The 17678-nt window shown below is 36.2% G+C and overlaps 1 protein-coding gene and 1 pseudogene across 5 annotated transcripts in view; one reads left to right on the plus strand and one right to left on the minus strand.

The window, feature by feature from the left end:
- Positions 1-961: 961 nt before the first annotated feature.
- LOC143398202 (protein VCF1 pseudogene) lies at positions 962-11325 on the plus strand (annotated as a pseudogene).
- A 2134-nt stretch (positions 11326-13459) lies between these two features.
- Positions 13460-17678, minus strand: part of Pcm1 (pericentriolar material 1) — a 92379-nt gene continuing 88160 nt past the window's right edge. For all 5 annotated transcript variants that reach the window (XM_076853742.1, XM_076853745.1, XM_076853744.1 and 2 more), the window contains 3 exons: positions 17477-17569; positions 17274-17388; positions 13460-15530 (listed from right to left, as the gene is read on the minus strand). In XM_076853742.1, coding sequence (XP_076709857.1) covers positions 15505-15530; positions 17274-17388; positions 17477-17569 — 234 coding nt within the window. In that variant the 3' untranslated portion in view covers positions 13460-15504. The remainder of the gene's footprint in view (positions 15531-17273; positions 17389-17476; positions 17570-17678) is intronic.

Here is a 17678-nt window from a genome sequence, read left to right on the forward strand (position 1 = left end):
GGCACTGGGTTTGATCCTCAGCACTATGTAAACCTAAATAAATAAAACAAAGGTATTGTGTCCATCTAAAAAAAAATTGTTCAAAGTTCTGTACCTTTAGATCAAAAGAGTGGAGTAGGTGGATGGTAAGAGGGGAGGGGAGGTCCTGGGGAATGAGATTGATCAAATTATGTACATGTATGAATGTGGCATAATGAATCCCACTATTATAATGCACCAATTGAAATATTTTTTAAAAGTTCTGTACCCTTAAATATCTGATATGGGATACGTATATTCCCTCTATTTTTGTTTATAATTTATAATTTCATAATAATTTATTATAAAGGAATGTAATGAGGTGTCCATCAAGCCCCATGTCCCCTCCAGTTTACCTCAGCATGTCTGATGAACACTGTTCTATGTGTGCCTGCTTCTAGCTTTAGGGATCTAGATTCAAACTCTACCTCATCTCAAGTTTGTAGGCAGTTCAGTAGCAGTCAACACCCAGGTGTGGTTGGATGTGCCAGAACTGTCGTAGTGTTTTATCATTCGCACAGTTGCATGGGTAAATCTGATCAAAATTTCCATTGCTAGTACTTAACACGGATATCACTCTACTTGGCAGAAGGCAAATGCACTGCTAGAGCAGTCATAAGGAGCTAATTTGGATGCTTCCAAAAATGTCCTGTTGACTGAAAATGATGTTATTTTTATATATGTATAATATACATAAAATTTGTTTACATATATAATGTATTCACACATATAGATTTTAAAAACATGGAGTAGCCAGTTTGAGTGTCAACCCTATTTGAATCCCAGGAAAGCAATGATAAGTTCCGGTTGTGCTGTACAATAGTCCAGTGGGCTAAATAATTCCAAATCTTCCCACGTGAAGAAATAATGAGACTGCGTTGGTAGCACTATTTCAAAATATAGTGATGAGAGATAGGAGTCAACTACAAGGCCATGCGTGCCCATGCGTGCCCCAGGTGTGAAGGTGAGTGAAATCTCATTGTGTCAGAGAGCAATGACCAAGGAAAGATAACCTGGCACCAATAACAACTTCTGTTTTTCACATGTGTACTCCGGTACAATGGACCATATTGCTGAATGGAATAAGGCTTTTCATCTTACTGAGAAAAAGTAGTTAACTTGCAAGCCTCACTCATTGTACTGGCTCTGTCATTGGAGAATTAAGTTTATTGCATATTAAAAATAGAAAATCAATTTCAGTATTATATTTGTTTCTGATTGTTAATTGGCAGTTTTAAATTTTATTAAAACTAAGGCTGGGAGTAGTGGTGCCTATATAAATAGGTGGTGCCTATTTAACACCAGCTTATAATACTAGCAGCTCTGGAGGCTGAGACAGGAGGATCGAGAGTTCAAAGCCAGCCTCAGCAACTTAGTGAAGCCCTAAGCAATTCAGTGAGACCCTGCCTCTAAATAAAATACAAAATAGGGCTGGGGATGTGGCTCAGTGTTTAAGTGCCCCTGAGTTCAATCCCAGGTACCAAAACAAAACAAAAACTAAGTTAAAATTAACTTAAAATTTTATAGAGTAATTTTTAAGTTATAAAGCTCATTGTCAATGAATGATGATGTCCTTTATGGGGAGATGAAGTTAAGAGACTTGTCTTGGTATGAGCTTGGCCATTTAGCTTTCCTGTATTTAATATGCAAAGAAACTGAGGCACAATGAAAAATCTTAGATGTCTGCAAAATTTTTAGGGCTGCCAAAGACAAAGGAATGTACAAATTGATAGCCTTTGATGTCTGGCTGTTCAACTAAATGAACTTGAGAATCTAAATCATATTAATATGTACTGAATGCTACTCTTATAAGCCAAACAAAATTTTATATTTGGACTTATTCTCCTCCATTTGGAAATTCGACCATGCCCCCCCCAAACAATCGAATGGTACTAAAAATGTTTTTGTATCATCTCCTTAAGCTTTCAGCATGCTAAGACCTAATATGATGGATTATTTTTTCGTTTTCATAATTGGTTGTTTAGGAAAGGAGACTGTGGTTCTTTAACATTTTTTTGGTTTACATATTGATGGATCTTTATTTTATTTATTTATATGTGGTGCAGAGAATTGAACCCAGTGCCTCACACATGCTAGGCAAGCGCTCTACCACTGAGCCACAACCCCAGATCCCCTGAAACTGCAGTTCTTATTGTTTATTAATATAATCATATAACTGATGGACTACCTGGGGCTAAATACAGATGCTTAGTAACTTCTTTGCTTTTATTTTTTTGACTCGGCTGCTTACAATGACAAAAGTAGCATTAAAACTATACAGAATAGCTGATAACATTTTGAAGTGGTTCATTAGAATCATGACCAAAGGAACTGTTATTTGGTGCATCATTTTGTGTAAAGTACTATAAAATAAAATTTTAAAGTAACATTTTAAAATTTGCAGACTTGCCAAGATACTTATAAATTATAAAATACAAGTTTGTTTTTCTGAAATGATTCTTTATATTTTTATTTTTGACAATTAGTTTTTCTACAAAACCACCTTTTTTCTCCTTCAAATTAAATGAATTTAAAACTCAGGTAGCACAGTGGACAATATTTTATAGACTCATCAACATAGAGCACTCAAGCAGGTGAAAAACGGGAAATTGCAAGTTTTTAACAAGTAATGTTAAGACAAATTTATTTATTTACAAGTTGTGTTTTCTTTTTTAAGTTTGTTTTAGATATAGCTACAAATATTATTTAATACTGATTTTTAAATTTCACTAATAAAGTCGTGTTGTGAGCCATGTGCTACAAAATAAGGGATTTTGTTTGACTTGACTTTAAGTCTGAATTGGATTCGTCTAGTTAGGTCAGTTATACTTTTGAGCTACCTGTCAGGTGAAATCACTCAGGAACCAATGGTCTGGGTTATCTTAAATTTTTTAAAGAAATATATATGTATATAAACAATACATTAATTTAAGCCTCTTGCTAAAATTTTGTTTAAATTAAAAAAATAAAAACCTCTCCCTTTATTTCACCCTCCCCGATTCTCCTCTCCAAAGATGAACCCTGTCAGACATCCATGTCCTGTTCTGTGCTCATTTTTGTTTTTCACATAGTAGTAGGAAACTCTTTCCATGTCACTATTTATATATTTTCATCACTTTTTTTTTTTTTTTTGAGCTGGGGTCTCGCTATGTTCCCCAATCTGTTTTTTTTTTTTTTTTTAAAAAAAAAAAAAAAAACAATGGATTTTTTTTTTTCTTGAGAGAGAGAGAGAGATAATTTTTTAATATTTATTTTTTAGTTTTCGGCAGACACAACATCTTTGTTTGCATGTGGTGCTGAGGATCGAACCTGGGCCGCACGCATGCCAGGCAAGCAAGCTACCGCTTGAGCCACATCCCCAGCCAATCTCGTTTTGAACTCATGGGCTCAAGTGATCTTTCTGTGTCAGCCTTCCGAGTAGCTGAGACCACAGGCAAGTACCACACCCTTTTGAAATGCTTTGAAGGATTCTAAAGTACACTGCTCCATCACCCTTTTGAAATGCTTTAAAGGATTCTAAAGTACACTGACGGGTAGTTTTGCAGCTACAATTAGTGCACAGTGAATGTCCTTTGTGTATACTTGTGAGAGTGTAGACTAGACAGCAGATATAAAGAATAGATGCAGTTAGGTCCACGTTTACTTTGTAGGGTCTCCTGAAGTACCTTCCAAATGTCTGAATCATTGTAAGCTCCCAGATACAGGGGATAGTGTCTTCCCCTCTAGATACTCAGAAAAGATAAATATTATCAAACCTAATGAAGGAATGATATGAATAAATATATTTGTAAGAGCAAGAGAGTACAATTGCTCTATACCCATTGCTAGATTTATTCTCATGGAATCTCTGGAGCCTTCTGCAAAGACATTCCTGGGGAAATGGGACTGACAACTCTAATCTGGCAAAGGATCCATTACAAGTACCTGCACAGGTGCCTGGGTCAGGGCAACTGAAGGAGAAGAAGATACAAAGGTGAACCCTCCACATCTGGAAAATTGGAGAGGGTAGCAAAAGAAGGATTATGAGCAGGGCACAGTAATATACCCCTGTATTGTAGAAAGATTCAAAGTTTGAGGTCACCCTGGGAAACTTAGCAAGACCCCATTTCAAAACAGAAAAGGCTGGGGAAGTGACTCAGTGGTAGAGTGCACCTGGGTTCAATCCCCATTGCCACCAAAAAGAAAAAAAAGGGATTGTGACTCCCATATTAAGTGGAAAAATCTCGTGGCAGTTGTTCTATGGTCCAAGCCACTAGAGTCCCTCTAAACTGGAATCAGTTGCCTGCAACTATGATGCTTCACACTGAATTCAGCAAGTTCAACACTTGAGTGAAAACCTGCAGAGTGCCAAGTGCTGCACCGGGTTGGCTTAGACACAACCTCTTCCCTCAAGGATCTTTCAGCTTGAGTGGAGCTAGGAGAGTAAATCACCCAGTGTGACAGGAGTTTGTGTAGGATAAACAAAGAAATGAGAAATTTCCTTTAAGGAAGGTTGAAAAAGAATGTAGTCTGAAAGAACAAGTAGGGTTTGATAAAGGAAGGGAAAGATGACGTGACAGTGCATATGAAGCGGGGAAACATCAAACAGCAAGATCAGTGCAGGGGCCTACAGTGACTCAAGACTCAAGATCAGCAGATATATCTAGAGATCTGTAATTACCATTTTGTGAATCATTTTGGAAATAATCTTACTTAATATTCACCCCCCTCTCCCAGTTGCTGAGTCACTGAATTCCAGAAGTCTTTGGGGACAACAACTTACTCCAGCATAGGAGTAAGAAAAGGATTCTCCTCTGTCCTTTTATAACACCTTCTCTCATGTTACCAGAGATAAAACCACTGAAGGGACCCAGTGGTCTTATCCATAAGGGCAAGATGGTTCTGTCAATGATTCTTCCAGTGATGTTCTGATTTGAATGCTCTCCTGACAGTATCAAGGGAGGACTTTTATGATGATTATAGGGTTATCGTGAGTACAAACTGGTCAGACATCCTTGCAATTCAATGCAAAGATTAACTCCATAAATTCTCATTTATTCATTCTGAAGTGGCACCCGCCTTCTCCACAGAAAAGTCTTAACTGGGCTTCTCCAGAAATCTTCACCATGGCTGATTTTAGGACTGTCAACAAGAGAGTCTACAAAAGAGTTCAATGTAGATAAATTTCCTATTTTCATGTTGCCCTGTTTTACTTGGCCACTAGCCAGGAAGAAATCAACACTCCAGGTGCTGGACACCCCCTTACTATTTTCACAAACATGTATCCAGTATAGTAGTTTGTAGAAATGTGTAAACAAGGCCTCTGGCCTTGAGCTGGACTTCACAGAGATGTCTACATTTCTAAGATAAGAGAAGTTACCAATTGGGCTTGGTGAAACAGCTGGCAGGGGAAGGAAAGAAAGGGGAGAAGAAGTCCCTCTAAGCTGGAATCAGTTGCCTGCAACTATGACGCTTCACACTGAAGGGTTAACCTGCCCAAACAGTGAAAGAAAAAGCTGCTTTTATGTGAACTTCAGCAGACTGTGAACTTCTGAGCCCCTCCCCTTACATGCTGGGTGTAAAGTCCTGAAACTACCTGAACTCGGGGTTCAGGGGATTGATTGATTACAGTAAAGGCTGTACCCTCTGAACCTGGCTGCAGACAAATAAAACTGTTTCCTGTTATCTTCTGTGCCCTGCCTTGTCTGTCCCTACAACAATTCAAGAATATATATACTGGCAACAAAATGTCATCACTGTCATCACTACTTATGCTCCCAGGCAAAATGAACAAGCAAAAACCCAGGTTCAACCCTCCACCTGATAATAGGAAAACTAGACAAAATATATGAAAGATTTTCGAGACATTGGATATGAGATGTCTGGAAGATGGAAAGGTGAGCAGACTATTGACCCAGATTACTGCCTGCAGAATTTGCATGCTTTTGAGCAGAAGGGAACATCAAGCATGTCGTATCCCTGAGTTGAAGAGATGGAGCTTGGAGTCTGAGTAGCAAAAATCACAGGGCAGAGTACTAGAGAGGAGAGAACGTCACACAGAGAGAACTGTGATCTTCCGAGGATTCTTCAATCCTATTACTGATCAGTTTGTGCATCCAAGAGAATTGCCTAAACCTGGGGAAGGAACTACTCCTAAAATTAGAGGAAGCAATCTTTCTTTTAACTAATAAGGATTTGGGAACAGTTCCTCTTTCTGCCAGCCTGAGTGGAAAACTTCACATTTCATAGGAGCATTAGGTAGAGAACTAAAAAAAAATTTAGTCTTGGTAATGGGGGAAATTATTAGATATAGGCTACACTGCTCTGTTCCTGCATAACAAAATGTAAAAATAAGACCTGAAAGGATCAGTGTGTTTCCAAGTAATTTAGATACAAAAACAAAAGAATATTTATAGGAATTTTAAAAATATCCAGTATCCAATTACACAATGTCTAGCATTCAATAAAAAATGATCAGCCATGTATATCAGAAAAACTGAAAGGATTTCTTCTAAAATCAGGAATAAGACAAGGTCATCCACCACTCCTGTTCAATACAGTACTTTCACAGAAATTTTTAGACAGGTAAATTAGGCAAGAGAAGGAAATAAAAGGAATATAAATAAGGAAGAAGAGACTGTTTGCAGATAATATGAATCTGTGATTAGAAGACCCAAAAACCTTCACTGGAAGACTTCTAGAACTGATAAAATTCAGCAAAATAGTAGGATACAAAGTCAGCAAAAATCAATAACTTCTCTATATACTAATATACTCACTGAAAAGTAAATCAGTAAAACAATTCCATTCATAATAGCCTCAAAAATAAATAAATAGCTAGGCACAGTAGTGTACAACTGTCATTCCACCAACCCAGGAGCATGAGGCAGGAGAATCACAAATTCAAGGCCAATCTCAGCAACTTAAACCCTGTCTCAATATAATAATATAATTTTTAAAAAGGGTTGGGGCTGTAGCTCAGTGGCAGAGCACCCCTGGATTAATTCTCCAGTATAAATGAATGAATGGAATGACCTAGGAATAAATCTAACCAAGGAGGTAAAAGACCTGTATAATAAAAATTACAAAACAGTACAAAAAGACATTGGAAAAGACGCTGGAAGACAGAAAGACCTCACATGTTCTTGGATGAGAAAAATTAATATCATTAAAATTTCAGGTGGCACATGCCTATAATCCCAGCAACTCAGGAGGCTAAGGCAGAAGGATCTCAAGTTTGAGGCCAGCCTCAGCAACTAAGTGAGACGCTGCTTCAAAATCAAAAAGTGAAAAGGGCTGGGATGTAACTCAGTGTGCTTATTCCAATTGCTAGCACAACAACAACAAAAAAAAAAATTAAATAAATCAATCAACTAGATCATTGTCTCAGGCAAGGGCTGCTGGAGTTGGTAGATCCCAAAAGTTTGAAGATAGTCTATAGCTATTTGAACCAGGAAAGAATTCTCTTGTCTCTATTTATAGAGGCTGTTAAAATTGTTTTTATGTTCCTAGAAAAGTATTGGTTTTCCCCGAGAAGAGCCAACACTGGTTTACTAATAAAGCCTCAATTAAGTGTTCCTTGGTTGCAGGTGAATTGCAAGGTATTCTATTTGTAGTTTTGGCTTCTTCTTTTTTTTTTTTTAGTGTCTTTTTATTTATTTATTTAGTTAGTTTTCGGCGGACACAACATCTTTGTTTGTATGTGGTGCTGAGGATCAAACCCAGGCCGCACGCATGCCAGGCGAGCGCGCTGAGCCACATCCCCAGCCCCAGTTTTGGCTTCTTTCCCTGCATTCTTATCTTAGAATACTGGGAAAAATCTATAGTACAATATGAATTAGAAGTTATAATTATGATTATGATCATGAACTTCTTTTTCTTCATTTTAAAAGGGATGTGGCTAGGTGCAGTGGTTCACATCTGTAATATCAGTGGCTTGGGAAGCTGAGACAGGAGGATTGAGAGTTCAAAGTCAGCCTCAGCGATTTAGTGAGGCCCTAAGCAACTCAGTAAGACCCTGTCTCTAAATAGAGTACAAAAAAGGGCTGGTACTGTGGCTCAGGGGTCGAGTACCCCAGGGTTCAACCCCTGGTACCAAAAAAAAAAAAAGGGATATGCCTAATTATTCATCATTACAAATGTTGGTAGCAAGTTTCAAAAGAAATCATTTCTCAAATTAAGAATTCCCTTTTAGTTCTTTTGGCTTTTTTAATTGACATGATCATAAGTTTTTTCTCTTAAAACATATCTCATTAATAGATGATTCTAATACTAACCCATCTCCAAATGGAATAAATCTAAACGCGAATTCATTTTGCTAATGAATAAACCTGATCCAGTACAAATGAATGAATGGAATGATCTATGAATAAATCTGAGGAGGTAAAAGACCTCTATAATAAAAATTACAAAACAGTACCAAAGGACATTTCTCTTTTCATATCACTCTTATCTAGCTTTGACAAGGCTTTATAAGCATGATCAATCTAAAAGCACTCATCCTTTTTCATTCATTTTGAATTATCTCCAATACCTCTCCTTTTATTTATTTATTTATTAGTATCTGGATCAAGCCTAGGGACACTTTAACCACTGAGCCACATCCCAGTCGTTTTTACTTTTTATTCTGAGACAAAGTCTCACTATCTTGCTTGGGGTGTAAGTTGTTGAGGATGGCTTTGAACTTGCGATCCTACCTCAGCCTCCAGAGCTGCTGGGATTACAGTCATGTATCACCACGCCCTTATTATTATTATTATTATTATGTTATTATTATTATACCAGGGATTGAACCCAGGGGCGCTTAACCACTGAGCAACATTCCCAGCCCCCTCCTTTTTAAAGATGTATACAATATCTTTATTTTTATGTGGTGCTGAGGATCAAGCCAGTGCTTCACAGGTGTGAGGCAAGCACTCTACTGCTGAGCTACAGCCCAAGCCCCTCCCAGCCCTTTTTAAAATATCTTATTAGAGACAGGGTCTCACTGAGTTGCTGAGGCTGGGTTTGAACTTGCAATCCTCCTGCCTCAGCCTTCCGAGTTTCTGGGATTACAGGCATGTGCCACAATGCCTGGCTCCCATTCTCTCTTAAAGAACCAGTTAAGGCTACTCTGATCATATTTTCACCCTACCACTGTGAGACAATTACACTTGTCAAGATTATCAGTGACCATCATAATTCTAAACTCTCAGTCAATTCTCAGTCCTTGATTATCCAATAGTACATTTGATCCTTTTACTTGAAACACTTTCAACCTTGTTTTCCAGGCTCCACACTTTTCTTGGTTCTCCTACTTGACTGAATGAGTGCTATTTTTAAAATTGGAGTTCTTAAACCAATGAAGGGTACATAATATAAGGATATAATATTGATACTTTTCATTCCATTTTTGTTCTAAATCATGATGTGATTTTGTTTTTAGTTTTCTCTGTCATCATCCTTCTGTACTACCTTTATTTTTACAAATAAACTCGATATTGTATCACTTGACCTACTTTCCAGTAACAGATGTAGTTCTAAAACAGCCTGTTGGAAAGCACCTGTCAGAGGTACTGGCAGCTAGTATCTTACAAGCCTTCTGTAACTATATACAAAGATAAGACTTTTAATTAATGTTTTCCTCTACCCAAACTTCTTTGGACAGGCCATATTTTCTGATTGAATAGTGTTTTTCTAAAAAATGTCTTCATAACTGACAAAGACAGAGACAACTTTCCAAGGGCTTAACAGATAACTAATGTTCTACTTAAACCTTGTTGCAAATAGACACAATGTCACTGGAAATTTGGTGCAAAATTTCTGACTACACTCCCAATCGCCAAAAAAACCTAAAGAAATGGTGAAAAGCAGCGAGTAAGAAATAGCACTGAAAGTAAATGTTTGTTCAAAAATATAGGCAAACATTTGTGGTTTAATATTTTGATAATATTGCAGGCATTTTATTTATATTGATCAAATGAGTACCCATTTTATGTTGTCTACAGATAGAAGAGAACATAGGCACACACTGATACTGCTCTTCTTTATCCTCTGTCCTATTCAACCAAACTCCTTAATAATAGGAAAATACCAAGGGCAAGGAATCTATTTTCCAGGTCAAAAGCTAAGGTTAGAGGTAGTAGGTAGAGAGGAATTCCAATTGCTTTATAGAGTTGACATCAAGTTGTTTTTGTTTTCCTTAAGCTAGATGTTAATAGTGGTGGTGATTTCGCAATTATACCTGTCTTCTACAATATTTGGAAAAATCTACCTAATTTTTTCCCGTTTTAACCTATCAGTATCTGACACTGGAATCAGTAATGCTAGAATGTTGTGAATAGTCAAAGTAAAAATATTAGGTCAGCACAGTTATTACTCAAGTGGTGAATGAATGTTGTAGGCAGGCAATGTCACAAAGTTGACAAATACCAAGCACCAACCCTATAACAGGTCCTGTTTGGTTGCTGGGGATACCATGATGAACAAGTCAGACATGGATTTTAATTGTTAATGAGGGGACACAGGTGTGAATAATAGTTTTAGATGTTAAATATAGGGAGAAAAGAAAAAGGATGAGATAAAGAATTACCAGAGTGTGTGAAGCAAATTTGATGGAAACTAGAAACCCATAGCTCAAGAACCAAGCTTAGGGCTGGGGTTGTGGCTCAGTGGTAGAGCGCTTGCTTGGCATGTGTGAGGCAGTGGGTTCAATTCCCAGCACTGCACATAAATAAAAGTCAATCAACATATACTTTAAAAAAAAAAAAAAAGAGCCAAGCTTAAAAACAGATACATTGCACAGAGAATAATAATGCCAGCAGACTTCTCGCTTAAAAAAAAAAAAATGTAGGCCAGGGTACTGCCGGATGGAAGGGTAGGAAGGGTTCTCACAGCTTGCAGCGTCCACCCGAAGGCAGGGCAGCAGAGGGGATGGGTGTGGCGGCCGCCGGAACACAACCCCCTCTATACCGCCTGGCTCCCCTCCACCAGCTGCCATGAGCTAGCACCTCTACCCCAGGAAAAGAAGGAATGGCGATGAAGCAGATAACCATCTCCCCTCTGTCCCCACAGACCAAAAGGAGTAGTAGAAACTCTGTCTTTCAGGATTCCTAGGACACAGAGTCCAAGCAGTGACAGTAGCGGGAGCAGCAGTAGCACCAACATTCCTCACAGGGCCAAGGGGCCAGAGAGCAGCTTAAACCTGGTCATGCCTGGATCCAGCCCTAAAACCCCTCAGCCCATGGCCAGCAGTCTGCGCTGTGGCAAGGTCCTTATTTCCACATCAGCCAGACCCTGAATGAAGCCCACTTTCACAGCCTACAGCACCCAGGACGGCCTCCGACCTGATGCGTGGACAGTTTCTTGGCTTCTATGAAGGGACAGCCTTGTGCAGATTTGATATTTCAACTTATGATTTGTTTTAAAAAATTGCACACAAAAAATGCCTGTTGGCTTTTTATATTTGAAATAACATACACTTGTGGTTTTACTGCACTATTGCAATTTCAAAGGAGCTCTGAAGCATTTTATAGGATTTTTTTTGAAGGAGGGTATCAAATCAATATCCAGGAAGTGGTGTGAGGAAATCTTATCTGTGTTGCAACCATAGTGTGTCCAATTCATATCACTCAATTAGAAGTTCTATTTTATGTAAAGGGCTTTTTAAAAATGCAGGATCGTCAATTTTTATTTCAATTAACTAGTAAAGAGTATCTAGTTTCCATGAAAAAAAAAAATATATGCAGGCCAAAAAATAATGAATGGACATTATCCATTGCTAAGAGAAAAAAATACTGTCCAACTAAACTTCGATAGGCTCAAAAGAAGACCTAAATGAACACATACAGTGTTCACGAACTGGAAAACTCAATACTGTTTACAATTCCATTTCCTTCAAACCGATCTAAATATTCAAAGCAATTCCAATAAAAATCCCAGCAGGTTTCTGGTTTGTGAAAATTAGCAAGCTGGTCCTAAAACTGGAAATTCAAAATTGCAAAGGACATAGAATAGCCAAATATTTTTGAGAACAAATACTTAGACGACTTAATTTCCAGATTTACTACAAAGCTATAGTAGTCAAGATAATGATTTTAGATATATAATTCAATGGAACATAAAGACTCCAGATACCACATATATATAATCAATTTCCACAAAAATGATAATAGGGAAAGGACAGGTTTTTTTTCAACAAATGGCGCTATCTGAACTTTTATGTAAGAGGGAAATAAAATTATCCTTATATTAATACCATACAAAACACCCCCCCCCAAAAAATTACTTGAAATGAAAAATAAACCTAAACATGAAATGAGTCTGAGGTGGAAACCAGACATGTAAAGACAGGGAATGTTAGAGTAACAATCAGAGTTGCATAAGAACCACAACAGGAAATGCTTGCTCTTCCAGTCAAGCTGTACAATCTTATTTGTGAAATATATAGTGAAATGCAGACTCCCTATCTTCTTGACAGATGAGGTGTTTATATAGTAAAGTAAGCTGGACAAGAAATAAGTCAATTTTTGAGTAAATATGAGAAAGTTCACAAAGTGTTATATATTGATTGTGATATTTCCTGATTTTATTGTTTTGACACCTTTAAAAGCTTGCTGATCAGAGAGGCCAGGAGCACATCTTTGATATGCAAACCAAGCAATCTGATGGTCTACAGCCTCAACCATCTTTATTTTAGTTTTCTGGTGGTGCTGGGGATTGAACCCAGGGCCTTGTGCATGAGGCAAGTACACTACCAACTTAGATATATCCCCAGCCCAGCCTCAATCATCTTATGGAACTCCCACACACAAGCCAGTATTTTCCCTGTTTAATATGATCCCTGATCAAGGTACCAGAAAATGAGCATATTCCTATAGACTGAACTCTAAATTCTACATAGAAGGGAAATATAGTTCATACATTGCCTCATCTTTAATATGCATTCTGAGAAAGATAGCTGCAATATGCAAAAACTCCAAGGGAATTATGGAATTAGCCAGTTCTAAACTGTTATTCACCAAGTTCAGATTAACCAATTATTTCTTTCTTGGCTTCTCTTCCTTGCTATGTTTCTCCCCAGAAAGGTAATTGAGCTAGGCTTTCCCTTGGCTCCTGTCTTCTGCCTCCTGACTGGCATGTGCCAACACCCTCACTAGGACCTATGAGCATAAAAAGCTTCTTCCTTCTAAATCTCATACTCATTTCCTCCTTTGGCCACACTGAATTATTTATATATCATATCCGACATTTACATTCTTAAAATAGTATGTAAAATAAATGTTAACTAAGAAATAAAGCATGTGCTCATTGTGAAACCAGTGGTCTCAAGCTGAATAAATCTTTCTGGCTAGTCAGTGTGTCATTTTTTATGTCCTGATTTTTGTTTCTTTTTCTACATTAAACACTGTCAAATAAACCGGTTCTGCAATAAACTCTAAAGCATACATGAGTGTGTCAATTTAAATAAAAATGCAATTCAGGGTTGTATGTAGGATTTACATTTATTAACAGTGAAAAAGCATTTACCCAAAGTGAATGTTACAAAATACAAAGAGTATCTCCACAGACTGGCTAGCTCATCATTTTAGGCATTATTTCAACCTGCACAGGGTTCTCTCACACTCATTTGACATTTCCCCCCTCTATCTCCAACCAAAGTTTTAATTTAAATTTTCAGACAAAGATAAATATTAAATGCCTAAACCTTTACCAATAGTATGCTAGGGAAAACAATAAACAACTTATCTGCTCTCAAGCCTGGGTATTTAAAAACTAAAATACCTACTAAAATAGAAAAAAAAAAAAAAAAGATTAGGAGCTATAACAAAAGATAGTTTGATAAGGTTCATAGGTACCATGGTGATAGCAGAAAGTTCTTCTGCTCTCTCTGTCCTTAATATACATGCAGACATAGAAAGACAGCTGCAATACGTAAGGCTTGGCTTGAGAACCAAAATGAAGTTTTTCTCCTTTCCTGATTAGAGTCAAGAAAATACAGAATCTGAATATACATATAAAGTAATTTATTGTTCCAATTGCCCTTAAGTCAGTACAACTGGATAAGAATCCTGACTCTGAACTGATAGTTTTCCATATAGGTCTTATAAAATTGGAGATATGTCTTACACAATTCAAATTAAACATAAACAGAGTATATTTCCTTACAAGGAAATTCTCAATTAGTGTTCCTTTGTTAGATGTTACAGATTAATTTGATACTAAGATATCAAGCAAGTAAGAATTTTAAAGGAATACCAAGCTAATTTTTTTATTATGAAGTATTTTAGACCACTGGTAATGATTTAAAGACTACTTGGAACGAAGAATTAATTCCTCATATTCTTCACATTTTACTCAAGGAAGAATCTATAAGATTAACTGGATCTTTCGACATCTCTGTCTATGGCAAGTATGGGATAAAACAATAAATCACCATTTAAAACTTGGCTTACTTAGTGATAAAGAAGTCACATAGATTTTCTTAATACTTCACCTGTGAACCTGTTTCTTACTACACACAGAATCAACCACTAGATTTTTGTCTTAAATTATTACCTCAAAAGACAAGAATCTTAATGTTGTATTACATAAATTTAGTTTTATTTATCCCTACTTGAAAATATTTGGTTTTTCATTTAAAATTAACCAGAAGATTACTGACTGTGCAGAAATACTAACTTTAAAACCCAGATTGAGGCAATATAGATAGGAGTTGCAATTCTGGAAAATATTCATCTAATAGATAAGTATTTAAGTTCTAGGTAGTAAGCACATATATTCTAAACTTATGCAATCTGAATAGATTACTAACATATATTCTATGATAATTTCACAGATATCCTGGATACATTTATAATCTGTCCTATTCTTCCGTCCTTTTCTTCGTGTGTGTGTGTGTGTGTGTGTGTGTGTGTGTGTTGTTGGGGATCAAACCTAGGATCTGTGAATGATAGGGAACCATATGATGACTGACCTGCTGCCCTAGTCCTGCTTTGTTTATATAGAGGAATAGGACCTGCAGGTATTTAAAGAATATTAACTATATCCAATAGCAGAAATACTGGCATATGTGGAAGACTGGCCCAATAGCTGGGCTTTATAAATAATATATTTCTCTAATTCTGAGCCATTGCTCTCTCTCAATTGCCTACTACTACCTAGAACAGCAATTTGCTGTAGAGAATTCAACATAATTTCCAAAAAATATTTTACAGATAAGTTCAAACTTTATTTAAAACTACATTTTAAATTTAACGTTACCAAACATCACAATGAGAAGAAAATCAAGACCATAAAAGAGAAAAAACAAAAAACAAAGAACAGCCACAGTATATACCAAGGCTTAAATCTGTCCAAAATTCAGTTTCTGATGTTTTAAACTGCCATGGGCAGAAATTAGCACACCTACCAAAAATGCAGTGTCAAACTAATTTACATTTTATACAGATCATAACAATGTTTATTTAGGGTCATTTTCATATATTCGATGACTTTATAAACAGAGTTAGATGAGTCTCTGAAGACATCTCATACACTCTGGGCTCCCACTATTTCTGAAAAACAGAACAATAATTAATGCCTTATAAATTATTTAGTGAATTAACACATTAGTTACTAAAATTTATTTTTAATAGTTTTCTTCCATTACAGCTTTTAGAATAAAATATTATAAAGGGAATCCTAATTTAGCTCCAGTTCCCTGATAACACACACAGTAAAAAAGAATAGGCGAGGATTTCTATTTTATGATGGTATACCGAGCAGATAAACTAACAGAAGAAAAGAAAATAGCTATATAAAAAGAATTAAATTTAGGCCAACAACAACAACAACAAAGCTGACAGTAAGAAATCAGAAGCTGGGTACAGTGGTGCTTGCCTGTAATCTCAGTGGTTTGGGAGGCTGAGGCAGGAGGATCAAGAGTTCTAATCCAGCCTCAGCAAAAGTGAGACGCTAAGTTAAGTAACTCAGTGAGACCCTGTCTCTAAATAAAATACAAAACAGGATGTGGCTCAATGGTCAAGTGCTCCTGATTTCAATTCCCGGCATGCATCCCCCTCACACCTCCCCCGCCAAAAAGAAATCAGAGACTAAGACACACCAACAAATTATCAGAATGCCCAAAGTAGATGTACTGTCCAATTGTTCCCATACTGTGCAGCTGGAATAGTTGCCATGTACTAACACAGGCAGAGAAAACTCAGCCAAAAACTAGGACGTTAACTGAAGGTTTCATTTCTGAATGGTCTCCGTTCTCTTCCCCATTTGCAGATTTATTTTTTTTTAAATCGTGTGATTTGAACCAATTGATGAATTGATGGAGAATAACAAAAGAGTAAATCAATCTGGGACCATCACTTGCCTCTACAATGAGTTATATAAAATCAACTTCAGTTAAAGTATATAAAATTTATTACAGTTACAAAAACAAAATGTGTATTTATTTTAATAACCTTAATAATGTAAGACTACTTAATCAAAAAGGTAAAGAGAAAAGAATGAAAATCACCCAAGTTGATAAAACAAGGAAAGTCGTTGGCTTATTTATTTTGGTACTAAACCCATAAGCACTTTAAACTAAGATACATTCCCAGTCCTTTATTTCTTTCTTTTTTTTTTTTTTTTTAAATTTCGAGATAGGGTCTTATTAGATTGCTTAGGCTAGCCTTGAACCTGCAATTTTTCTGCCCCAGCCGCTAAAGTTTCTGGGATTACAAGTGTTGTGTTTCCATGTCTGGCAAATATATTTAATATTTATACACACACACACACACATATACATATATATATTTAAAATAACAAAGATGAAAAACAGAAGGAAAAAAAACTACAAACACTGAGGGGGAGGGAAAATGTCTAAATACATATTTATTACAGGGAAGAAAACCAATAATGAAAAGAAGTGGGTGTTTGCTATTTATCATTAACTTTTTACACCTTTCTTTGAACCATGTGCTTGCATAAATTTGCTAAAACTGAAAATTTGAAAGATGAAAAAATGATCTCATAATTAAAGGAGAATACTGTTTTATAAACTAAGTAGCTAAACTAAAATTTTTACAGAATACCTCCTCTTTAACATTAGACTTAAATCTCCCAGAAGCTAGTACCACACTAAAAAAATAAAAAATCCAAATGGTAGTATCATGATCAAAAAATTTTCAATATAAAATTAAAACTGATGAGTGGATATATAGCTCAGTTGGTTTCCTTACATGCACAAAGCCCTGGGGTTTGATCTCTAGCACCAAACAAACAAACAAAAAAAACAAATAAATAAAATTGATGAATCTTACCAGGTTCTTTTAGTGTCTGAGAATTTCCAACTAATTCTTCAGTCTGCATTTCACATATTTCACCAGATAAATGATTCTTCTGTTCTTCTTCTACCATTTTCTTCCTTAGATCTGCCTTTAGAATGAAGATTAAAAATATAATTTTTCATCTCAACAATATCTGTATTATATAAACACAAATTTGATTAAAGATAAGAAAATACCTCTGAATATATTGTCAGTTTAAGTGGTAAATCCTCAACTTTCACAAAATCTTCTTCATCAGACTTTTGACTTATGTTACCAGATTCTGCTTCCTGTAAGATAAATTATATTTATCTTGAAAATGAAAGCATTTTATCACTTAATCTATATCTGTCATCCATCCTAAGAAATAAATGCATTCTTATATGGAAATACATATCA

Source organism: Callospermophilus lateralis, chromosome 4 (genome assembly GCF_048772815.1).
Source record: "Callospermophilus lateralis isolate mCalLat2 chromosome 4, mCalLat2.hap1, whole genome shotgun sequence".
NCBI classification, from domain to species: Eukaryota; Metazoa; Chordata; class Mammalia; order Rodentia; family Sciuridae; genus Callospermophilus; species Callospermophilus lateralis.